At 36.2% G+C, this 25,099-nt stretch overlaps 1 protein-coding gene across 5 annotated transcripts in view; it reads left to right on the top strand.

Annotated features, from left to right (window-relative positions):
* CCSER1 (coiled-coil serine rich protein 1) overlaps window positions 1-25,099 on the top strand; it is a 1,365,561-nt gene that overhangs the window by 131,702 nt on the left and 1,208,760 nt on the right. For all 5 annotated transcript variants that reach the window (XM_049104802.1, XM_049104801.1, XM_049104804.1 and 2 more), the window contains one exon: window positions 13,884-15,248. In XM_049104802.1, the coding sequence (XP_048960759.1) occupies window positions 13,925-15,248 (1,324 nt within the window). In that variant the 5' untranslated portion in view covers window positions 13,884-13,924. The remainder of the gene's footprint in view (window positions 1-13,883; window positions 15,249-25,099) is intronic.

The raw sequence follows: 25,099 nt of genomic DNA on the forward strand, positions 1-25,099 counted from the left end.
GTATCTGACAAAATCTGAAATAATTTCAATCTGATACCATATTGGAGAATTTTATCATTAGAATATGTTAAATATTAGCCATGCCTTCCTTCCTAGATTCTAAAAACTCTATCCACCCCTGTTATAATTCATGTGTTACAAGCTACAATTTTAAATAATAAGAAAAGTAAGAAAATAAGTATATGATTTCGTCAAATTCAATACTTTATGTAAGCAAATACAGTATAAGGGGAAGAAAGAAACTTGTTATCACATTTCTGATTTTATCATGTAACAAATAGACCATTTCCAAATGTACTCTTGCTCTCTTTTTGTAAAATATATTACGTTTGTTTCTGGCAATATTCTTTAGAGCTTTATTTTCACTTAACTATGAAGCAATACTGAATCTTGTTCATTATTAACTTTGGACTGAAAAAAATATTCAGAATGTCATTATCAGATGCATGTGTGTATGTGTGTGTGCACATGTTAGTTAGAGTGTATCCTAAATTTCACAGATGGTATGCATGCATTTTAATAAATTAGAAACTCACAGAATTCATCTATCCAGTTTTCTAATTTCATGAATGGAGAAACAGAGTCCAAGAGAAATTATATCCACAGATAAATTGTGAAACAGTGTCATTGACAAATGTGATCATTACATGTTGAGTTCGAAGACAACACTTAAAAAAACACAATAAATCCAAGATTCTGGTTTCAAAATGATTCTGACAGAATTTGTACACCATACCAACACATAACTGAACGGAGATGAGTATATTCTATAACATGCTGCCATTCGCATTTATGCAGGATACAACTGCAACAGTATTTATAAAAAAAATAAATGCAGTAATAATTTGTAGATATACTCATGTCTTTTTTTCCATCTCACCAGACCAATGCTGACTTTAAATTACATTGATCTAAGTTTACATTTATATTGATCCAGTTTATGTTTAAATTGGAGCATGCATTGAAACTGTTGAATTCCATATTACTATTTATGCTGATTTGTATTGTCAGGTATCTGAATTACTGATAATATACAGACACAGATAAAACATATTTACAAGTGTTGAGTGTAGCCATCTTTAAATTTAATCTTCTAGTGTGTATTCTAATTTGTATTTAAAAAATTCCTTCCCTCTGGTTTTGTGTCATTTTGTAGTACTTTCTGATAGTATTTTCCTTGTTTATATTTGTTGTGACCATGAGCTGTTCAATGAATTATTGTAAATAAAATTTTAAAAGTTAAGGAATATTTACAACATATAATAAGGATAATATATGCTATTATATTTGTAAGCTTTTTTTAAGATTTTATTTTTTTATTCATGAGAGACAGAGAGAGAGAGAGAGAGAGGCAGAGACAGAGGGAGAAGCAGGCTCCATACAGGGAACCCGATGCGGGACTTGGTCCCTGGTCTCCAGGACCATGGCCTGGGCCCAAGGCAGGCACTAAACCGCTGAGCCACCCAGGGATCCCTATTTGTAAGCTTTTTATACTAATGTTTCTTACAAAGCAGTACATATGTTCTGTTCTTTAGAAAAAAAGAAAGATGTTAGGAAATAAATAATAAATTTGAATTTATATATTTGAATCTGGATTTTCTTTAAAATACAAATTCTATACATAGTTTTAAGTGGATAAGCTGGCCAAACCTTTTTACTGTAACTTCCAAGTTGAGAATTAGTCTTCCTCCAATTCCAAAGGCAATTTATAAGCTACCATTTGTTAAAAAAAAAAAAAAACGAAGATATAATTTGCAAATGTATTTGGAGATTGTCATTTTTCATTTACATGAAGGACTTGATAATTAACTGCACAATAAATATTAAATTGGTTTTGAAAGTTGTAAGAAAAAAGACTATTGTTTAAAAGGAAGATCTCCTGCACCCTCTGCTGATATGTAGGCGCAACTGCAGGTTATTTATTATAAAGTTGCTCCTTTACTTTTTAGTAAAGAAAATAAACTGTAAGGCGCAAATCCAGTCATTTTAATATTTAGTAAACAAACCATTATAAGTGTCTAAAAGAAGCATGCCTTTTGAATCTAGCAAATAGAAAATAGCAAATAGAAACCAACCTCTGGTTAGTTTGCTAGCTAACTAGCAAACTTCTTTTCTTTGAAAAGAAATGGTAAAATGCCCTCAATTTATTATTAATGAGAAAAAGCCATAATGAAGATTCAAAAGAAGCATGCCTTTTGAATCTAGCAAATAGAAAATAGCAAATAGAAACCAACCTCTGGTTAGTTTGCTAGCTAACTAGCAACTTCTTTTCTTTGAAAAGAAATGGTAAAATGCCCTCAATTTATTATTAATGAGAAAAAGCCATAATGCCATATGCTTGCAGGTCATCATATAACTCAAATTTATTAGCCATCTAGATAAAGTAATATATGGTGGTTTAATGTTTGTGTTATGAAAATACCAAAACAGTTTAAAAGATTGTGAAAAACCTGGAATGAATCACTTGTGTCTGACCTATCCTTGACAACATTTAGATAAATTATCATAGGGTAAAGAAATAATGAAGGCTTTTTTAAGAGGGAAAAATAGCTTTCAATAACTAAAGTAAATAGAATTTGAGCTGATAGAAAAGTAAATATTAGTTTGTAAACAGATGCAGTTTGGACTGACAGTCACATAAAATATTAATTTTAATGTTAAAAGTGTAGGTTCAGGAAAAACACAAAGCCTTTATACCAATGTAAGGATTCTTAGCACTTTCACAGGTTTTGTTTATTTATTTAAATATTTGGTGTTAAAATACAAAATGTTTGAAGAGGTTATTGGTACTTGTATTTTGTCGTATTGGGCCAAATTACTATTTACTTATTTATTTTCAAATTAGTCTTAGAAAAACATTTTCCCAAGTGTTCATTCTCCTTCTTGCAGAGGCAACTTCTATTACTAATTTTGAGATACCTTCCAAGTTACTTTTAACATATTTACATACCTGTATCCTTCAATATTATATAATCTTATATATAATAAAAGGCTCTATACTACTTTAGGCTATATATTGCTATACTACCTTATATTTATATATAGATATAGATAGATATAGATATGTAGATACATAGATATAGGCTATATATAGGTATATATAGATGTATAGGCTTTATATTGTTATACTACCTTATTTTGAATTTTTAAAAGTTTACTTACAAAAATAATTCACTAATCCATTCTTATTGTTAAAACATCATATTTTAAAAAATATTTTATATATTTATTCAGGAAAGAGGCAGAGAGAGGCACATTCACAGTCAAAGGAAGAAGCAGGCTCCATGCAGGGAGCCTGACGTGGGACTCGATCACGGCTTCTCCAGGATCACACCCTGGGCTGGATGCTAAACCACTTAGTAACTTGGGCTGCCCAAAAACTTCATCATATTACTTAGAATACTAACATCCTCATTGATGACAGCCCTCAATACAAAGGCTCTGTCCAAAGAAAACCCCTATTCACACTTTGAAGTATATCATTGTGGAGTTTTTCCTATGCATACACATCTATGTAAATCTGTAGAATATTTATTATTTTTAAAGTTTTATAATAGATTTGTAAATTATTATATAACATATTTTAGCTATTTGATTTTATTTTTTAAAAAGATTTTATTTACTTTTTGAGAGAGAGGGCACGAATGGTTGGGAGGGGTAGAGGGAGAGGAAGAAGAGGACTCTCTGCCGAGCAGGGAGCCCAATGCAGGGCTCAATCCCAGGACCCTGAGATCATGACCTGAGCCGAAGGGAAACACTTAACCGACTGAGCCACCCAGTGCCCTTGATTTTATTAAATACCGTGAAAATTGTTTTCTATGTCAGTTTATAACTTTTAACTTACATGTTTAGCTCTTATGCCTTATGCTGTAGAACAATAACATTTTATTTTTAAAATTCTATTATTGGGCGTTTATATTACTTTTAACTAATATAAACCAACCTTGAATATCCCTATGCATGTTTCTTTGTGCATTTATGTGAGCCTTATTCTAGGGTAAATGCTGAGAAGTGAAATCACTTAACTTGATATTTTGATATATAATTTTCTAAAATAACCTTAATAATTTGGACTCTTTTATAAGTGTCCATAAGTAACACTTCACTCACCCAAAGTTGATATTATTTAGTTTTAAACTATTAATGGTAAGAAATTGTATCTTGCAGTTTCCTGATTAATAGTAGAGTTGGAATATTTGTTCATATATTGATTAAAGATTTGTTTCCTCTTATGAAATTCCTGTCTGTATTCCTTGCTACCTTTTTTACCTGTTTTTTTTTTTTTTTTCTGTTTCTAATTGGCTTATGGGAGTTCTATATTCCATAGTTACTAATAGGCTTGAATATCTTTTCATGTATTCATTGGTGATGTGTATTTCTTCTGGAAATTGCTTATTCATATTTTTTACTCATTTATTTTTCCTTTTGGATTTTTAAATAACTGATTCAAAGGAATTCTTTATATATTCCAGATAATCCATTTCCTGTCATATGTGCTTCAAATATGTTTTTTTTTCTCATTTCTCATTCTGTAGAGAAGTCTGCAAATTGTTGACTGGCATGAGAATACAAAAGATCAGCTGTATTATCAAGGTATCAGTCTGAAGGTAGTCTCAGACCATTGATGACCATGTATTTGATTAGCTTTTCCCTCTGTTCTATCAGATTTCCTTTCTTCACCTTCTCCTGAGAAATTCTCCAATAAGCAGCCTGAACAAGAATCCCGTGCTAAGGCCCTGCTTCTAAGAAACCTTACTTAGGATGCTGGGCAGAATTTTTTCCCAAAATTATATATTAAAGCCAACACAGATTTCTCCAATATAAGATATAATTATAAAAAATATAATTTTTATTGACAAATATATACATTTTTAGATGTGTGCTATCCTCTTTAAAGTTGTGTATTTTTTTACACTGACATTGGCATTGCTTAAAAAATTTATCAGATTAATCTTTTGAGAATCATGTTTTGAACAGAAGACACAGTCTTTGAATATTCATAATGTTGTTATTTGCTCCTTGAATTCTGAATTATTTTGTTAAAGATAAATAAGATTGAGTAATTGAACTCATTTACTTAATGAAAAATTGAACTAAAATTGTCAGCAACGTCAGCACAGTCAATAATATTTTGAGTCAAAAGCAAGACGTAGTTGAATGGAATTATTTGTAGGAGACAAGTTAAACGCAACAGTGGCCACATCACTGTTTATTCATATATATCAGTACTAATTGTAAGCCCCATTGACATGTAGGTATTGCAGCTTCTAATAATCATTCTGTCTTGTTCAGGATCGACTCAGGAAATGACAATATTAGTCCATGAGTAGACCGAATTAGAACTTCCAGGTGAGAGTGGTTTGGAAGGTTTTAAACTGAATTAAAAAAAATTTGCAGTGAAATAGTATGAGTATGGTTAATTGTTCTTGATAAATAGGTAAAGCATTTATCATATGATAGACCTATACTAAATGCTTTTTGTGTTTGCTAGATCCTGATAAAAATTCTTTGGTAGGTGCAACTGTTTATCCTCACGAAGAAATTTTAGGTACAAATTTAACTTTATAAGCCACTCTCAAGTCAACTCATGTGTCAATGCGACCTTCAAGTCCAGATATTTTTGTGTAAGAGTCTGCATTCTTAACAGTTATACGTTCAGTGTGTATAAATCCCAGAACATAAATTATAATGTTCTTTAAATATAAATGTAATCTCAAATACCTAAGACTGGTCACATGTAGATACAGCTTTTGACTTCTTTCACTATTAAATTCTCTCTAATCAGGATCCCTGGGTGGCGCAGCGGTTTGGCGCCTGCCTTTGGCCCAGGGCGTGATCCCGGAGACCTGGGATCGAATCCCACATTGGGCTCCCGGTGCATGGAGCCTGCTTCTCCCTCTGCCTGTGTCTCTGCCTCTCTCTCTCTCTCTCTCTCTCTGTGACTATCATAAATAAATTAAAAAAAAAAAAAAGGGATCCTTTAAAAAAAAATTCTCTCTAATCTGTGGCCAAAATCCATGGTTTTTATATTTCTTTTTACCTTCTGTTGTCTTGTCTGGAACCAAGATCATAAAGGGGGCTGGGTCTCAAGATGACATGTCTTTCTAAATATGTATCACAATCCCTTGTCTTCCACAGGTCAGACAAGGAACTCCTCTGCTTCTCTAAATCCTGCTGGAACAATCTCTTTGAAATGTATTCTCCTTTCCTATTGTGTTCGTATTATCATGCTAATTTGGCATCAGTCACTCTCTTTTTTTCCCTAGGCAATTGATTTGTACAGATCTAATCTAGGGCATTATAACTCTGTTTACAGATCATCCTTAGGGTCAAAATCATTCTTAGTAGTTACCTGCACTTAAAAGTAGATATTTCTGATATAAGCAATTATTTGTTTGGATTATTATCTTGTTTATTTGTTGAAAAGGACTTCATGTATTCAGTGTGGCTACATTATATGCAAATATAATAATTTGCAAATTAAACATATCCAATTGACTGTATGATTTCTGACTCTACCTTCAGCTGACAATCTCATTTTCTTCCCTGTGATCGATCACTCACTTGGTCCTGATCATTTTTTTGAATTTATCTCATGTTGCCCTCACTGACCTGATGGCTGAAGCAGCCCTGTTCATGTTGTGGTAGTGATTTATCTGTTAAAAATACTTCCATTAGTTCCTCATTCATTTAAGGGAAAACAGTAAAATGTTTTAGAAATTCATTTAAGGATAACTTACACTGTAGAGTTGAAGAATGTTAAACAGAGGTCCTTCCAGCTGAGCCCTAAACCACCTAAACAGGTGTGAGCCTCATTTAAATCTGTGGCTAAATGACATACTTAGATAAGATTGTTTTGGAAACTTCTTCAAGCATTTATTTTATTTAATTTTGGTAAAAGTTGATCAGTGCCCTTTGATATGTTACATATAATTTATTTTCTGCCATCACTTTCTTAATGTTGAAAAATTGTAACCTGGAGAATATTTGGTTTCTGTGAATTTTCTTTTTTCCATTTCATCCTGTATTGGAGATTTTCTTTTTCAGCATGATTATTTGCATTCTACAAAGTTATTTTCTGAAATCTTTTCTGAAAAAGAATAGAGCTGGGACCAGATTTACTTCAGGCAACATTCTTCACAAACCTTTCAAATATTGATCATTGTTTTTAAATTCCAATAAAAAAATGCGTACTTTGGAGAGGTTCATTATAAGGGATTGGAATACTGATTTTGCTTTATATATCTTTTCCCCCAATATCTTTAGGTGATTTTTAAAATGGAGTGATTGGGACAGATTTTGTTAAGTAGTTCATTTTTATAATCACTTTATGCACCACTTGCTTGAATGCATTGCATCAGAAAAGGAAGAAACTGGAAATTTACTCTGTATCAGGCAAAGTGCTAAGTTTCTTTCTGATATTGCACCTTCTCATACTTAAGATAATTATTATCTATATTCTAGCTCATGCTACTAGTAAGTGTCAGGGCTTGGATTTGAAACTATTTTGTTTTCATACTGCATGTGTGTGTATATTTTTTGTTTGCTTAGTTGTATAAACTAAACATCACAGGTTTTGGGAGAAAGACAAATGATACTGTGAGCTATCAGGTGACTCTTCATCTTTGGCTTATGTGAAAAAAGATGAGGGGTATTCAAATTCTAGGAAAATATTTGAAAAATGTCGGCAGTGAAAAAGGTGAAGGACCTTTTTCGCAACAGGTTTGCTGCCAGAACACAGGTGTCATGAAAACCACTGCTAAACCTAAACCAAAATGGGAAAGGAAAAGACTCACATCAACATGGTAATCATTGAACATGTAGATTCGGGCAAGTCTACCACTACTGGCCATCTGATCTACAAATGTGGTGGGATCGACAAAGGAACTATCGAAAAGTTTGAGAAGGAGGCTGCTGAGATGGGAAAAGGCTCCTTCAAGTAGCCTGGGTCTTGGATAAACTGAAAGCTGAATGTGAACGTGGTATCACCATTGATATCTCCCTGTGGAAATTCGAGACCAGCAAGTATTATGTGACCATCATTGATGCCCCAAGACACAGAGACTTTATCAAAAACATGATTACAGGCACATCTCAGGCTGACTGTGCTGTCCTGATTGTTGCTGCTGGTGTTGGTGAATTTGAAGCAGGTATCTCCAAGAATGGGCAGACCCATGAGCATGCCCTTCTGGCTTACACACTGGGAGTAAAACAACTAATTGTTGGTGTTAACAAAATGGATTCCACTGAACCACCCTACAGCCAGATAAGATATGAGGAAATCGTTAAGGAAGTCAGCACCTACATTAAGAAAATTGACTACAACCCCGACACAGTAGCATTTGTGCCTATTTCTGGTTGGAATGGTGACAACATGCTGGAGCCAAGTGCTAACATGCCTTGGTTCAAGGGATGGAAAATCACCTGTAAAGATGGGAATGCCAGTGGAACCGCACTCCTTGGTGCTCTCCTTGGATTGCGGTATGCCACCAACTTGTCCAACTGATAAGCCCTTGTGTCTGCCTCTCCAGGACGTCTACAAAATTGGTGGTATTGGTACTGTCCCAGTGGGCCGAGTGGAGACTGGTGTTCTTAAACCTGGCATGGTGGTCACCTCTGCTCCAGTCAATGTTACAACTGAAGTAAAGTCTGTTGAAATGCACCATGAAGCTTTGAGTGAGGCTCTTCCTGGGGACAGTGTGGGCTTCAGTGTCTAGAAGTATCTGTCAAAGATGTTCGTAATGGCAATGTTGGCTGGTGACAGCAAAAATGACCCACTAATGGAAGCAGCTGGCTTCACGGCTCAGGTGATTATCCTGAACCATCCAGGCCAAATCAATGCTGATATGCACCTGTGCTGGGTTGTCACACAGCTCACATTGCTTGCAAGTTTGCTGAGCTGAAGGAGAAGATAGATCGTCGTTCTGGAAAAAAAACTGGAAGGTGGTCCCAAGTTCTTGAAATCTGGGGATGCTGCCATTGTTGATATGGTTCCTGGCAAACCTATGTGTGTTGAGAGCTTCTCTGACTATCTTCCTCAGGGCTGTTTTGCTGTTCATGACATGAGACAGACGGTTGCTGTGGGCGTCATCAAAGCAGTGGACAAGAAGGCAGCTGGAGCTGGCAAAGTCACCAAGTCTGCCCAGAAAGCTCAGAAGGCTAAATGAATATTATCCCCAATACTTGCCACCCCAGTCTTAATCAGTGGTGGAAGGGTCTCAGAACTGTTTGTATTTAATTGGCCATTTAAGCTTAATAGTAAAAGGCTGGTTAATTATAGCAACACATCTTAAGCATTGTAAAACCTTCAGAAGGAAAGGAGAATGTTTTGTGGACCATTTGTTTGTTTGTTTGTTTTGTGTTTGTGTGTGTGTGTGTGTGTGTGTGTGTGTGCTAGTTTTAAGTTATTAGTTTTTAAGATCAGTACTTTTTCATGGAAACAACTTGACCAAAAATCTGTCACAAAATTTTAAGACCCATTAAAACAAAAGTTTAATGAGGAAAAAAAAAAAAAAAGAAAAAGGTAAAGGTTTTTTTTATTTGTTTCTTTTACTTGTACAGACAGACATACTTTTTTGTGTATGTAGTATTTAGTTTCCAAGATGATTGCTTTGAACTCCTGCAGGGTCTTTTTATGCCTTCAGATAATGCCTTTAGAATCATGAAAGAAAGTAAATATATATATATATTTTCAATATTTCTTATTTTACACTTACTCTATTTTAAATAGGTAACATTAGCAATGTATATAGCCCTTTTAACTAGAATTTATATTTTTCTGAACCATGCCAGATAAGACTCACCTCTTATTTTATTCAGAATAGATCTCCTGTATGACATTGCGCTATTAAGGGTAATGATAGTGTTTGCTTAAGTTATAGAGATCACTGAATAAAGTACTTTCTGGGAACTTTTTGTTAAATCCTGGTGTTAAAAAACAAAGGATACTGTTTCTTCAGTTGAGATCAAACTGAATTTCACACCACTTCCAGTAGAGTCAAGCACATACATCTGTGTAGTCATATTATCTACATGTGTAATTTTTTGTTTGTTTATATAGCTTTAAGGGTTTAATTAGAAGACACTTCTCTTCTATAACAAATTTGTTTTCCCAAAGAAAATAATGTGCAGAGTAGTAAACGCCCCTGATAGATTGGAAGGTCAAGTTCAACCTGTATATTTTTTAGGATCTGTCATGATTGAGGTCATATGACGTCTGAACCAATAAATATTAGAAGAGAATTTAGTAAATACGTTTATTTTATCTGACTCAGAAATTTATAAAAATATATGAAAATATACACAAGGTTTATTAAGAAATTAAAAGGTGATTGTCAAAATAAAATTATAATAAAAATAAAAATAACTTGTTGCAGTGTTATATTTTTTCATTAATAGTTTATGTGATGATATATTGTTTTATTCAAGTTCAGCATTGTGCTTCTAAAAGATTTTTAGGTGTTAGCAAATTTTAGATTATTGAATGATTTTACAGTTGGAAAGTCTTTCAATTAATGTATGAATCTCTAAAAGTTGTAATTTAATATGATTAACCTCAAAATTGCAGCATTTGTTTATGGTAGTGAGGCAGCAAATATGTTTATTTAGATTTAAAATACTGACATATTCAAATTAAAACTTTATTTCTTGAAATCCATTTACTCTATAGGTACTAATTGAAAGCAGAGATGGCCTTTGCCACTAAGAAACTTAAGGTAAAATAGATGTTAACTATGTATGGTAATACTTGATACATAAAGGAGTATTATTACATCCCAAATGGAACAGGATGAGAAAGGAGTCAGAGATGACATCCTCGAAGGGACAGTGTTACAGAAATAGAAATATTTCACATCAGAGTTACAGGAAGGGCATCTCAAGCAGGTGATCCCGTATCTGCAAATGCCCAGCAGATGAATGTGAACAGAAAATGGCAAGAAGTAATCAGTCCAATTAGAGAATTAAACATAAGGAGAGGGATAATGAATCTGGAGATATAAATAGCATCTGGACATTGAAGAGTCTTTCTAAACAGTATGGATAATTTCCATGTGTCTGTCTGTCTGTCTCTCTCTATATATATTATATTCTCTCTCTATATATTATATATATAAAATCTTTCTCTTTTTTAACTGGAAAGCTCTCAGTAGGAAACAAAGACCTTAATTTAAAAGACTCTCAGTAGACAAAGTGAAATCTAAAGGATTTTTATCTCTAATAGATTTTATATCTACTTCATGTCATCTCATTTAATATACAAATATTTCTTAGTATCTATGATATTTTTAGTTAAGTTAGGTTAAATATATTAGTAGCCTGAATGAATTATTAGTACCCAATGGAAGTCTGGTTGTTTTCATTAAGCACTTAGGAAGGAATAGTTACTCTAATTTTTTTTTTCTGATTATTTAAATTCCTTAAATCCTTTGAATACTTGCTAAAGAGAAATTGAGTGAGTCCTATTTTTAAATGCTGACAGAGGGGCACCTGGGTGGCTCAGTCAGTTAAGTGTCTGACTTTAGCTCAGGTCATGACTTTAAGGTCCTGGGATTGAGCCCCGTGACAGGTTCCCCACTTGGTGGGAAGTCTACTTGCCTTCCATTTGTGTTCACTCTCTCTCTCTCTTCTCTCTCAAATAAAATCTTTAAAAAAATAAAGTAAGTGCTGACACAAAAGCAAATGTTAAAAGAAGGCTAAGTTGGGATGCCTGGGTGGCTCAGCGTTTGAGCATCTGCCTTCGGCTCAGGGTGTGTGATCCCGTGGTCTGGGATTGAGTTCCGTGTCAGGCTCCTTGTGGGGAGCCTGCTTCTCCCTCTGCCTATGTCTCTGTCTCTCTCTCTTTGTCTCTCTTGAATGAATAAATAAAAATCTTTAAAAAATAAATAAATTTAAAAAGGCTAAAATATTTCAGAATACACAAATACTGAAAATATCTAGTAATAATGGTAAATATCTTGACATTAATGCATTTATAACCACAGATTTACCACCAGCTTAAAATCATAATGGTTGATAATGCTCCAATTATAACAAAACTCTTCACTAGGGATTGAATGGAAACTAATCTTGCACAACCAAGAATGATGTTAACTAAAGCATCAGTAACAGTGAAATCATGAAAAAAATTGTATTACTTTTCTGTGTCTACTTTGGAAATTGGAAATGGTTTAAATTAGATTTAACCTGGGAGTAAAGTTAGATATTTTTAATTTGTGAGATTTTAAGAGCAAAATTGTCTTTATCTTCTAAGCTTTCTTCTCCCAAAGGCTTACAAGAATATGCAAATATTTTGGGAGTGTTTTATACATAGTTTGATTTAAATTCAAATTTAGTGAATGCAACTAGAAATTATTTAATAAAATCATCTAATGCAAATATGTTAGATTTTATATCATTTGGGGCAAAATATGAAAATTTTTGAATGTGTATCTGAAAGGGAAAATATTTTTCATTTTTGTTACATGCTTCTTCAGGGCCATAAAATATTTCACTTGACCAATCTCATAATGTATATGTAAGAATAATAAAATGGAGGGCTGGTCATTTTATGTAGTATTTGTTATTGTTCAGGTAGGGAGTTTTGGTTGCAAGAAACAACAAAATGAAAGAGTCTGATTTACGTTGACAGGGGGGTGGTATATACATTACAGTTAAGGGATTATGTGAAATATAGAAACCAAAACAGGAACTAAGTCATGGCACATCGTGAAAATTAGTGAAAAATAGCAATCATCAGAATGATGAGATTGACCATACGGGTGGAATCTCTGAATCTCTGAAGTGGAAGCATAGCTGGACCTTCAGCAGCTGGCTCTTCACTCTATTGAAGGCCATATCATGCTGATTATGAACTGATCTTGTGGTTACATAAGGATTAGTTTCTTATTCCTGCTTTCCCACTTTCTAGCTGAATGATAGAAAGTTATCTTTCTGCTATAAAATGACCATGCCATTATTATTATCTACTTCTACAGTTTGAAGCATTACAAAAGATAATCTGTGTAAGAAAAGTACTTGGTACATCACAGTTAATGAACTGTAGAGCTGTCATCTTTGCCTCTTCTTCCTTTTTTTTCTTCATCATCGGCATCCTGACATTAATATGGTTCATAAATTTTCTGTGCTTTTGCTTCTGTCCATATATATTCTTACTTGTCTCACCGTTACCAATTGAATTAATTTGCATTCAAGTCTTTTCTTCAATGATAGTCGTGGTTTCCTCATAACCTTGTTTATAACCTTGCACCGTATCCTTTGTGGTTTAGTTTACTCTGCCAGTGGCCTGATTATCTCTAAATGCCTCAAAATCAAACTCCAAAGAGAAGAATACTTCCTAATTTGTTTTTCTTTGACTAAAGATTTTAGTGTCAGATCATCCCTTAGTCTGGTCTGTGATTCTGTTAGGTTCAGATCAATAACTTGTTGCATCTTATGGTATATCTGCTGCTGGCCAGTAGAGGCAGTGGTGGGGGCATTTTATCCAGAAGGCAATGATTATGGCTATCACATGCCTATTACATCTAAAAAAGTAGACATAAAAAGTTAGGATTAAACCACAAATTATAGAACTAATGAGAGTAGTAAAGCTGAGTATTGAATAGTGATCTTGTGTTTTCCAACCCAATAATCTTTTCAGTAGACTAAATATTCTTCGTGATCTTGAAATGTTTGAGCCATTATAAAATTGTTGTGCAATTATTGGATAATTTTGCTACTAAAAAATTCAACAAATCCTTATGTATCAGAATTTTATTGTTTATTATTTTGTCATGAACTGGCTTCTATTCCATGCCCTGAAAAACAATGTTTTGTTTTAAAATACCTTTATTATAATTTATAAATGAATTCTATTGACTTATTCTTTTTGTTTTAACTTTTTTTAGGCTGCTAAGTTGGCTATCACAGTGCAAGCCTTGGAGTCCCAATGGGGGACTCAGGATCAAGACGATCTACCCTGGTCTCCCGGTTGCCAATATTCAGAAGAAGTATTAGCAGAAGACATGATTCTCTTCCTTCTTCACCCTCCTCCAGTAATACAGTTGGTGTCCACAGTTCCTCTCCTTCCAGCACTAACTCAAGCTCAGGTAGTACAGGTAAACGCAGAAGCATCTTCCGTACTCCTTCCATTAGTTTCCACCATAAGAAAGGGAGTGAACCTAAGGAAGACACTACCAATCAGAACCTTAGTATTTCAAATGGTGCTCAATCTGGTCATAGCAGTATGCCAAAACTAAGTTTGGAAGAACATATTAAAACCAGGGGAAGACATTCTGTTGGTTTTAGTAGTTCACGAAATAAGAAGATAACAAGATCTTTGACAGAAGATTTTGAAAGGGTAAAGGAGCACTCAACTAATAAGAATGTTTTTATAAATTGCCTAAGTTCTGGCAAAAGTGAGGGGGATGATTCTGGATTTACAGAAGAACAAACTCGCCGTTCTGTTAAGCAGTCAACAAAGAAGCTACTTACTAAATCTTTTTCATCTCACTATAAGTTTTCTAAGCCAGTTCCACAGAGTCAATCCATTTCATTGGTACAACAATCTGGATTCTCACTGGAAATTACACAGTACCAAGAGAGAGAATCTGTATTAGTAAGAGCTTCTCCATCTTGTTCTGTGGATGTAACAGAACGGGCAGGAAGTTCTTTACAATCTCCATTGCTTTCTGCTGATCTTACAACAGCTCAGACACCTTCTGAATTCTTAGCCTTGACTGAAGATTCTGTGTCTGAAGCAGATGCATTTCCTAAAAGTGGGAGCATGGCATCCCACTGTGACAACTTTGGCCACAATGATTCTACCTCTCAGATCTCTTCCAATCCTGCTGCTGTTACAAAGACAACAATAGACCTTATGGGAACTGTTCCCTGTGCAATTATGTCTCCTGGAAAATACAGGTTAGAAGGCCAATGTAGCACTGAATCTAATTCCTTATCAGAAACCTCTGCTGCTAATCAGAAGGAAGTGTTATTGCAAATCACTGAACTACCTGTTATGAATGGGAACAACTCAGAGGCCCACCTATCAGGAGACATGCAAAGAGAAGAACATATGGTAGTACAAAATGGTGAAACAATGTTGACGACAAGCTCCCCAAGGAAACTTGGCTTTTATGAGCAGCATAAAGCAATAGCTGACCGTGTTAAAGGGATTCATCCTATTTCAGATTCAAGGATAATACCCTCTTCTGCTGATCATCATATTTTTAATAAAACATCATATGGATATGAATCAAATCCTGCCAAAGGTATGCTGGTATGCTGATTTTCTTTGTATCATAAATAAGAATTATAATTTTCATTCTAATTTATTATTATCTAATTATTTTCTTATTCCATTTCATGGATAGAAACTACCTTTTCCTTATTTTTCACTCCCTAGTATTTTTTCTTATTTATAATTTGTTTTAAATTTTTTGTCTACTTGATTTTAAATTTACTTCACTTGTATTATGCTAGAAATGTATTTCAGCAATATTACTCATATTTTGTAGTTGTGTTGTCCAGGTTCTGACCTTCAGAAGAGTGGTAAGAAATTAATTTTATTTCGAATGTAGCTTTATCTAAAATAAAGATTTGCTTTTTTAGAGTATATGGTAGAGTATTGGTGTTTCTTAGTCAATGAAATGGATATTTCCAGCCAAAAATCACTTTAAAGAAATTTGTATAATTTAAATTTTATTTCCTATTTTAACAAAACTTGAATTATTAAGTAGAATCTATGTTTCAGCACAAATAATCTCTATCTTTAAATACAGTAGACTTTCAACCTTTAAAAATATTGTCATTGGTGCCTGGATACCCTGGTTCTAATCTTTCCTCTGTCATTATTTTATTTTTCTTATTCTTTTAAATACTAAAGGTTCTTTATTTAGTTATTTGGTGGGGGGGAGTGCAGGAGAGCACAAGCAGGGGGAAGGGCAGAGGGAGAGGGAGAAGCAGGCTCCTCACTGAGCAGGGAGCCTGATGTAGGGATGGATCCCAGGACTCTGGGATCATGATCCAAGCCTGAGCTGAAAGTAGATGCTAAAACAAGTGAGCCACCTAGGCACCCTGCCTCTGTCATTGAATACCTGTGTAATCCTGGGTACCCTCTCTTTGGTTTAAAAAAGGGGAGAAGGGTGGTTGAATTACTCCCAGTATATTATTTAACAGAAAACTTTGTTATTTAATATAAATTTCAGTTAAGAAAACTGTTGAATATATATGCCACCTTCTGGGCTATATTTGACATTATTTTAATTTTTTTTCCTCTGCTATGATTCCTACTACAATGGCTGCTGCTGTTGCTACTCCTAAAATTCCTATTACTCTATTACTACCACTGCCATCTAGTTCTCCCAACACTGAATGCTTATTAAGTCCCATTTCCCATTCTGTGGACTTTGGATACATTAATTCATCAAATTCTCAGATGATTGTAATCACTTCTATTATAGTAAACCATTTTATAGACAAGATAATCATGAAGCAATTTGCATGCATTTCATTTGATCTTTTTTAAAAATTATTTTTTTGAGAAAATTAAAAAAAATTATACATTCATTTGCCAACAGTACCACATGTTTATCCATTCATCTGTCAGAGGACATTGTGGCTCCTTCCACAGTTTGGCTATTGTGGATTGCTGCTATAAACATTGGGGTGCAGGTATCCTGTAGTTTCACTACATCTATATCTTTGGGATAAATACCCAGTAGTGCAATTGCTAGGTCATAGGGTAGCTCTACTCTTAACTTCTTGAGGAACTCCACACTGTTTCCAGAATGGCTGCACCAGCTTGCATTCTCACCAGCAGTGGAAGAGGGTCCCCTTTCTCCATATCCTCTCCAACATTTCTTGTTTCCTGTCTTGTTAATTTTTGCCATTCTCACTGGTGTAAGGTGATATCTTGTGGTTTTGATTTGTATTCCCTGATGGTTAGTGATGTGGAGCATTTTCTTATGTGCTTGTTGGCTATGGGTAAGTCTTTGGAGAAATGTCTGTTCATGTCTTCTGTCCATTTCCTGACTGGATTGTTTGTTTCTTGGGTGTTTAGTTTGATAAGTTCTTTTTTTTAATTTTTTAATTTTTAAATTTTATTTATTCACGAGAGAGGCAGAGAGACGGGCAGAGGGAGAAGCAGGCTCCATGCAGGGAGCCCGATGTGGGACTTGATCCCGGGTCTCCAGGATCATGCCCTGGGCTGAAGGCAGCGCTAAACTGCTGAGCCACCTGGGCTGCCCTTGATAAGTTCTTTATCGATCTTGGATACTAGCCCTTTATCTGTCATGTCATTTGTAAATATCTTCTCCCATTCTATAGGTTGTCTTTTAGTATTGTTGACTATTTCCTTTGCTGGGCAGAAATTTCTGATCTTCACAAAGTCCCAATAGTTCATGTTAGCTTTTGTTTCCCTTGCCTTCATAGATGTGTCTTGTAAGAAGTTGCTGTGGCCTAGTTCAAAAGAGTTGTTGGCAGTGTTCTCCTCTAAGATTTTGATGGATTCTTGTCTCACATTCACATCTTTCAACCATTTTGAATTTATCTTTGTGGTGTAAGAGAATGGTCCAGTTTCATTTTTCTGCATGTGGCTAGTTTTCCCAGCACCATTTATTGAAGAGACTTTTTTCCAGTGGATAGTCTTTCCTGCTTTGTAGAAGATGAGTTGGCCATAGAGTTGAGGGTCCATTTCTGGATTATCTGCTCTTTTCCATTGACCTGTGTGTCTGTCTTAGTGCCAGTACCATTACTGTCTTGATGATCACAGCTTGAAGTCAGGCATTGTGATGACCCCAGCTTTGGTTTTCTTTTTCAACATTTCTCTGGCTATTCAGGGTCTTTTCTGGTTCCAAACAGATCTTAAGATTATTTGTTCCAGCTCTGTGAAGGAAGAAGTCCATGGTATTTTGGTAGGGATTGCATTGAACCGTGTAAATTGCTCTGGGTAGCATAGACATTTTTTCAATATTTATTCTTCCAATCCATGAGCATGGAATGTTTTTCCATCTCTTTGTGTCTTCCTCAATTCTTTCAGAAGTGTTCTATATTTTTTAGAGTATAGATCCTTTACCTCTTTGGTTAGGTTTATTCCTGGATATCTTATGGTTTTTGGTGCAGTTGTAAATGGGATTGATTCCTGAATCTCTCTTCAGTCTCATTGTTAGTGTATAGAAATGCCATTGATTTCTGGGCATTGATTTTGTATCCTGCCACATTGCCAAATTGCTATATGAGTTCTAGTAATCTTGGGATAGAGTCTTTTGGGTTTTCTGTATAGAGTATCATGTCATCTGCAAAGAGGGAGAGTTTGGCTTCTTCTTTGCCAATTTGAGTGCCTTTTATTTTTGTTGCCTGATTGCTGAGGCTAGGACTTCTAGTCCTATGTTGAATAACAGTGATGAGAGTGAACATCCCTGTTGTGTTCCTGATTTTAGAGGAAAGGCTCTCAATTTTTCCCTTTGAGAATGATATTCACTGTGGGCTTTTAATATATGGCCTTTAAGATGTTGAAGAATGTTCCCTCTATCCATACACTGAAGAGTTTTAATCAGGAATGGATACTGCATTTTGTTAAATGCTTTCTCTGCATCTATTGAGAGAATCATATGGTCCTTGTCTTTTCTTTTATTGATGTGATCTATCATGTTTATTGTTTTATGAGTGTTGAACTACCCTTGCATCCAGGGGACAAATCCCATTGGGTCATGGTGAATAATCTTCTTAATGTACTGTTGGACCCTGTATCTTGGTGAGAATTTTTGCATCCATGTACATCAGGAATATTGGTCTATAATTCTTCTTTTTGGTGGAGTCTTTGTCTGGTTTGGGGAACAAGGTAATGCTGGCCTCATAAATGAGTTTGGAAGTATTCCCTCAATTTTATTCTTTGAAACAGCTTTAGTATAATAGGTATTATTTCTTCTTTAAATGTTTGGTAGAATTCCCCTGGGAAGTCATCTGGCCCTGGACTTTTGTGTCTTGGGAGGTTTTTGAGGACTGCTTCAATTTCTTCACTGGTTATTAGCCTGTTCAGGTTTTCTATTCTTGTTTCAGTTTTGGTAATTGGTAGGTTTTGAGAAATGCATCCATTTCTACCAGATTGCCTAATTTGTTGGCATATAGTTGCTCAGAATACATTTTAAAAATCATTAGTATTTCCTTGATATTGGTTGTTATATCTATCTCCTTTCATTGATGATTTTATTAATTTGAGTCTTTTTTCTTTTTTAATAACTCTTGCTAGGGGTTTATCTATCTTACTAATTCTTTTGAAGAACTAGCTCCTGGTTTCAGTGATCTACAGATCTTCTGGTCTCTATTTCATTGAGTTCTGCTCAAATCTTTATTTTCTCTCTTCTCCTGCTTGGTTTAGGCTTTATTTGCTCTTCTTCCTCTAGTTCCTCTAGGTGCAAGGTTAGCTGGTGTATTTGAGATTTTTTCAATTTTTTGAGAGGCTTGTATTGAGATGTACTTCCTTCTTAGGACTGCTTTTGCTGTTTCCCAAAGATTTTGAATGGTTGTACTTTCATTTTCATTAGTTTTTATAAATCTTTTTAAATTCTTCTCTAATTTCCTGGTTTAGCCATTCATATTCATCTTTTAATAGGATACTCTTTAACCTCTAAGTGTTTGAATTTCTTCCAAATTTCTTCTTGTGATTGAGTTCTAGTTTCAAAGTGTTGTGGTCTGAAAATATGCAGGGGATAATCCCAATTTTTTGTTATCCTTTGAGACCTGATTTGTGACCCAGTATGTGGTCTATTCTGTAGAAAGTTCCATGTGCACTTGAGAAGAATGTGTATTCAGTTGCATTAGGATGGAATATTCTGTATATATCTCTGAAATCCATTTTGTCCAGTGTATCATTCAAGGCCCTTGTTTCTTTTGCCAAGAGGGCCATGTTGAAGTCTCCTACTATTAATGTATTACTATCTATGTATCTCTTTACTTTGGTTATTAATTGATTGATATACTTGGCTGCTCCCACATGAGGGGCATAAATACTCATAATTGTTAGGTCTTCTTGTTGAACAGATCCTTTAAATATGGTATAGTGTCCCTCCTCATCTCATTGCAGTCTTTGGTTTAAAATCTTATTTATCTGATATGAGGATTGCTACCCCAACTTTCTTTTGAGGCTCATTTGCATGGTAAATGGTTCTCCACTCTCTCATTTTCAGTCTGGAGGTGTCCTTAAGTCTAAAATAAATCTTTTGTAGACAGCATATAGATGGGTCTTGTTTTTTTATTTATTCATAAGAGATACAGAGAGTGGCAGAGACATAGTCAGAGGGAGAAGTAGGCTCCCTGTGGAGAACATGATGTGGTACTCGATCTCAGGACCCCAGGATCAGGACCTGAGCCAAAGGCAGATGCTCTACCACTGAGCTATCCAGGCATCCTTGTAGGTTCTTCCTTTTTTTTTTTTTTTTTTTTTTAATCTATTCCGATACTCTGTGTCTTTTGACTGGATCATTTAGCCCATTCACATTCAGAGTAACAATTGAAAGATATGAGTTTAATGTCATAGTATTACCTATACAGTCCCTGTTTCTGTGGGTTATTTCTTTGGGCTCCTTCCTTTGCTTATAGGGTTCCTCTTAATATTCCTTGCAGAGCTGGTTTGGTGGTCACATATTCTTTCAGTATCTGTCTATCCTGGAAACTCTTTATCTCCTATTCTAAATGACAGCCTTGCTGGATAAAGTATTCTTGGCTGCATGTTTTTCTTGTTTAGTACTCTAAATATATTATGCCAGCCCATTCTGGCCTGCCAGGTCTCTGTGGATAGGTCTGCTGTGAATCTGTTATTTCTCCTCATATGTTATTGTCTCAAGCTGCTTTTAGGATTTTCTCTTTATCTCTGAATTGCAAACCTCACTATTATATGTTAGGGTGTTGATCAGTCTTTGTTGATTTTTTTGGGGGCACCATCTATCTTTTGGATATGTATGCCTGTTTCCTTCACCAGATTAGGGAAGTTCTCAGCTATTATTTGTTCAAATATACTGTGTTCCTCTCTCTCTCTGGGATTCCATCCTCTGGAATCCCAATAAGATGAATATTATTTCTTTTCAAACTGTCATTTATTTCCTGAATCCTCTCCTCATGGGTTCTTAATTGTTTTTCTCTTTTTTTCCTCAGTTTCATTCCTTTCCATCAACATGTCTTCTATGTCACTCACTCACTCTTCTACCTCATTAACCCTAGCAGTTAGAGCATCCGGTTTAGCCTGCATCTCAGTTAAAGTATTTTTAATTTCAGCCTGATTAGATCTCAATTCTACAGTAAGAGAATCTCTAGAGACCTTTATGCTTTTTTCACCAGAGCCACCAGTAATTTTATAATTGTACCTCTGAGTTGTATCTCTGATGTGCTACTTAAATCCCTATCAGTTATGTCTGTGGCAGGGAGTATTTCTTCCAGTTCTTTCTTTTGTGGTGAATTCTTCCTTTTAGTCATTTTGTCCAGTGCAGAATGGCTTTTTGAGTGAACAAAGTCAAAACTATAAACTACAACCAAAGTAAAATACATCCTAGAAAATTCCAAAGAGATAGGGACCAGAAAATAAAAGAAAAAGAAAACAAAACAAAAAGACCATGAAAGTGAAAAACAAAACCAAAAAAATAGTAAAAATTAAAAAAACAAAAAGGTGGGGAGAAGACGTGGGCAAAATTAAAATAGTCTCACAGAATGGACCTCAAAGGTGATCCCCTTGGTTCTGAGTGTATTTTGTTCTGTATGTTATGAGATACTAAATTCCAAATTTATATAAACCAGCAAAACTTATAGAGAGACACAACAGCAACCACAAAGACAGAAACAAGATAAAAGAGTGGGGCAGAGTGGGAAGGAGAAGAGAATATAGTTTCACATAATGGACCAATACTTTGCTCCATTGGTTCTGAGTGTATTTCGATCTGTATGTTGGAAAGTACTAACTTCCACATTTATAAAACAAAACAAGTCAAAAAACCCCACTATAACTTACATATCTACAAAAATTAAATTGAATTCATTGAAAGGAATCCAAAAATGAAGAATATATCTAAGACATGTAATTATAAAAATATGACTGTCAAAAAGGAAAACACTTAAAAATGAGGAGTTGATAAAATATTGTAGTTAAGGCAGGAAAAGAGAAAAAATATTGGAAAATTTTAACCTGAAAGATAAATGAATCATTAGGAAAAAACCTTGAGTTCTATGTACTATTTTCCCTCAGTCCTGGATCTTTCCAGTGCTGCTTGGTCAGTAAACTTGCTGTTCCCCTGTTCTTCCAGATGATCTTCTGGGGGAGGGGTTGTTTCGCTGATTCTCAGGTGTCTGTGCCTGGGCAGAGATGCCCTGCCCCTTGCCAGGTGGCAGGGCTCCATGTAAAGCTGTTTGTACTTTGAGGCCTTTGTTCCATAGAGGCTGGGCCTCTTTCAAGTGAAAGGAGAAAAAGGAAAAATGACAGGGGTCAGATCTGCTGCCCTGGAGCGAAGAGCTCCCTGTGTCTATGGCACTGCAGTCTCAGTGCACACTGGCTTAGATTCTCCTGCAGGTGGATGTGAGGGCACGGATTTGTACAGATTGAAGTGCACCTGGCAGTAGGAGAGGTTTCACCGGTTTGATCCCTCCCCGTTCTGCCTGTCCGTGAAGGAAGGGAGGATTGCCTGCTTCTGTCCTCTTATGGGCTCTTGGGTACAGAGAACTCAGCTGCTAGCCTGCGTATCCCACCCGCATCTCCCAGGTGCCCCAGGAGGGGTGCTGCTTTCCGCCATCCAACCACAGTTGAAAAAGAAAGAAAGCTGTGAGCTTTCTCCCTGGCACCCCTATTCTGCTTCTCCAGGAATATTGAGACTTCACTGCCCCTCCTGTGATCCTGCTCAGTTTCCCCCCTAAGCGCTTTTCAGTCAGGGAAGACAATTGCAGGCACAGATTTCTAAAGTTCTGGATTGCACAGCTGTGCTGCTTTCCTGCAGTGGCTTTCCAAGGCTCCATCCCCCAAAATTTATCTTCCAATATATCCCCTCCCTTCCTCTTCTCTGCCTTCCTACCTTGTCAGAAGCAATCACTTTTCTCTCTGTAGCATTCTCAGCTATTCTCTCTTTACATCTCAGGTTGAATTCATAGATGTTCAGGATGGTTTGAAAGTTATCCAACTAAATTTGGGGGACCAGGTGAAATGAAGATCCCTACTCTTCTGTCATCTTGCCTCTCAAATCTATTTTAAAAATTTTAATTCCAGTGTACTTAACATACAATGTTATATTAGTTTCAGGTATACAATATAATGATTCATCAATTCCTTACCTTACTTAGTGTTCATCAAGGTAAGTGTCATTTAATCTTAACCAAAATTTTATATACAGTTATTAATATTTGAGGATTAAGTTAAATAACTTTATGAAATCATACTCAGCAAATAGTGGCTCTCAAGTTGGAATTTAGGCAGTTTTTAAAAGAAATAGCACCAATAAAAGGATAGAAATGTACTTACCCTGATTATATCTAGTTCTTATTTAGAAAAAAATCATTTGCCTCAATATCAAATTGAATACGTTATATATTTATATCTATGAGAATATCTTGCTGTTAATCTGTTGACTAAAATCCTATTTGTGAGCCATTTAACACATTAAAGTCATTTTGATGAATTTCATAAGGTGTTGCCTGTTATTAGGACAATAGCTCTTTATTCATGTTATCTACAACTTGTGAAATAGAGAGGGATAGGCAAATAAGCTGATAATGTCAACAAGGAAAAGACAGTAGTATCCTTCCTTCATTATGTGGAGAGGTTCTTATACCATTCATAAGGATTTTATAATTTGGAAATTCAGTATTTTAAAACAAGTTAAGTAAATGTATTTTATGTGAGAGTTGCTATGTACACTAAATTCCATAACACTGAATTTATTATGGAGGTTGTGTAAGCTAGTATTTAATACATGTCTCAATGCCTGAGGTGGATAGTCATATCAAAAATAATAATATGAGAGAGGTGGGGCAAGAAGACAGAGCAATAGGGATCTTCAACTTACCTGGTCCCACCAACTTAACCTAGATAACTTTAAAATCATCCTGAACACCTACGAATCCGACCTGAGATTTAAAGAGAGAACAGCTGGAACACTACAGAGAGAAGGATTTTTGCATCTAGGAAGGTAGGTAGGCAGAAAAAAATAAAATAAAAAAAGAATCCAGTGGGGAGGGGCCCTGCGAGGAGCCAGGCTAAGGCCAGGTGGTGAGAGCCTCCGGACAGGAAAGCCCAGCCCCAGAGAAGCAGGAACCTTAAAAATCTGCACTGGATTCTTCCCGGACGGAAAGGCGCTCAGCGGGGAACTCGAACTTGAGCAGGATCGCAGGAGGGGCAGTGGGGCCTCCTGGCTCCCGGGGTCACTAACAGGGGAGGTGCGCCCGGGGGAGAGCGCCCCACACCCCGCGGCCGAGCTCCGGAAAGGGCTGGAGCGCCCGGCGGGGCCTCGGGGAGAAGCCGGGGGTCAGGCGGGGGCTCCTGGCGGAGGGGGCTGCGCCCTGCTGCCTTTAGGAGCCTCGGGCCAGGAGCACAATTCCAGGAGTGCAGGCCCTGGACCCCAGGACGCCGGGGGACACAGCCGGGATCCTGAGCTCCTCTAGGACAGGCGGAGGCGAGGATTCTCCTGCCGCCGGGTGCCCCCAAGGTGTGCAGTTTAGCCCCCCTCTCCCGCCCCAGGAGCATCTAGGCCAGTGCGGACTGGGAGCTGCGGGTGGTTATTGGGGGAACTGACTCCAGGGCTAGAGTCCTGGCCGCCACCAGTGTTGTTCCTCCTTGTGTCACTCTGTGTCTGTGAGGGGCGGGGCGCCAGGGAACAGGAGCCTCATGGGGTCAACAGTTCCCACTGAGCCATCCACCTGGCAGGGGGCAGGGCAGCTCCCCCAGGTGCACACACCTGAGAATCAGCACAGCAGGCCCCTTCCCCAGAAGACCAACTGGATGAACAGGCAAAGAGCAAGTTCTTGACCCAGCAGCACTGGAAAGCTCCAGGGGAAGTCAAGGGATTTACAGTATATAGAACCAGAGGGTACTCCTCCCCCCCTTTTTTCCTTTTTCCGGTACAACTTATTTTAAATTAGACTAAAAATTTCCAAT

This window comes from Canis lupus, chromosome 32, assembly GCF_003254725.2.
Source record: "Canis lupus dingo isolate Sandy chromosome 32, ASM325472v2, whole genome shotgun sequence".
Taxonomy (NCBI): Eukaryota; Metazoa; Chordata; class Mammalia; order Carnivora; family Canidae; genus Canis; species Canis lupus.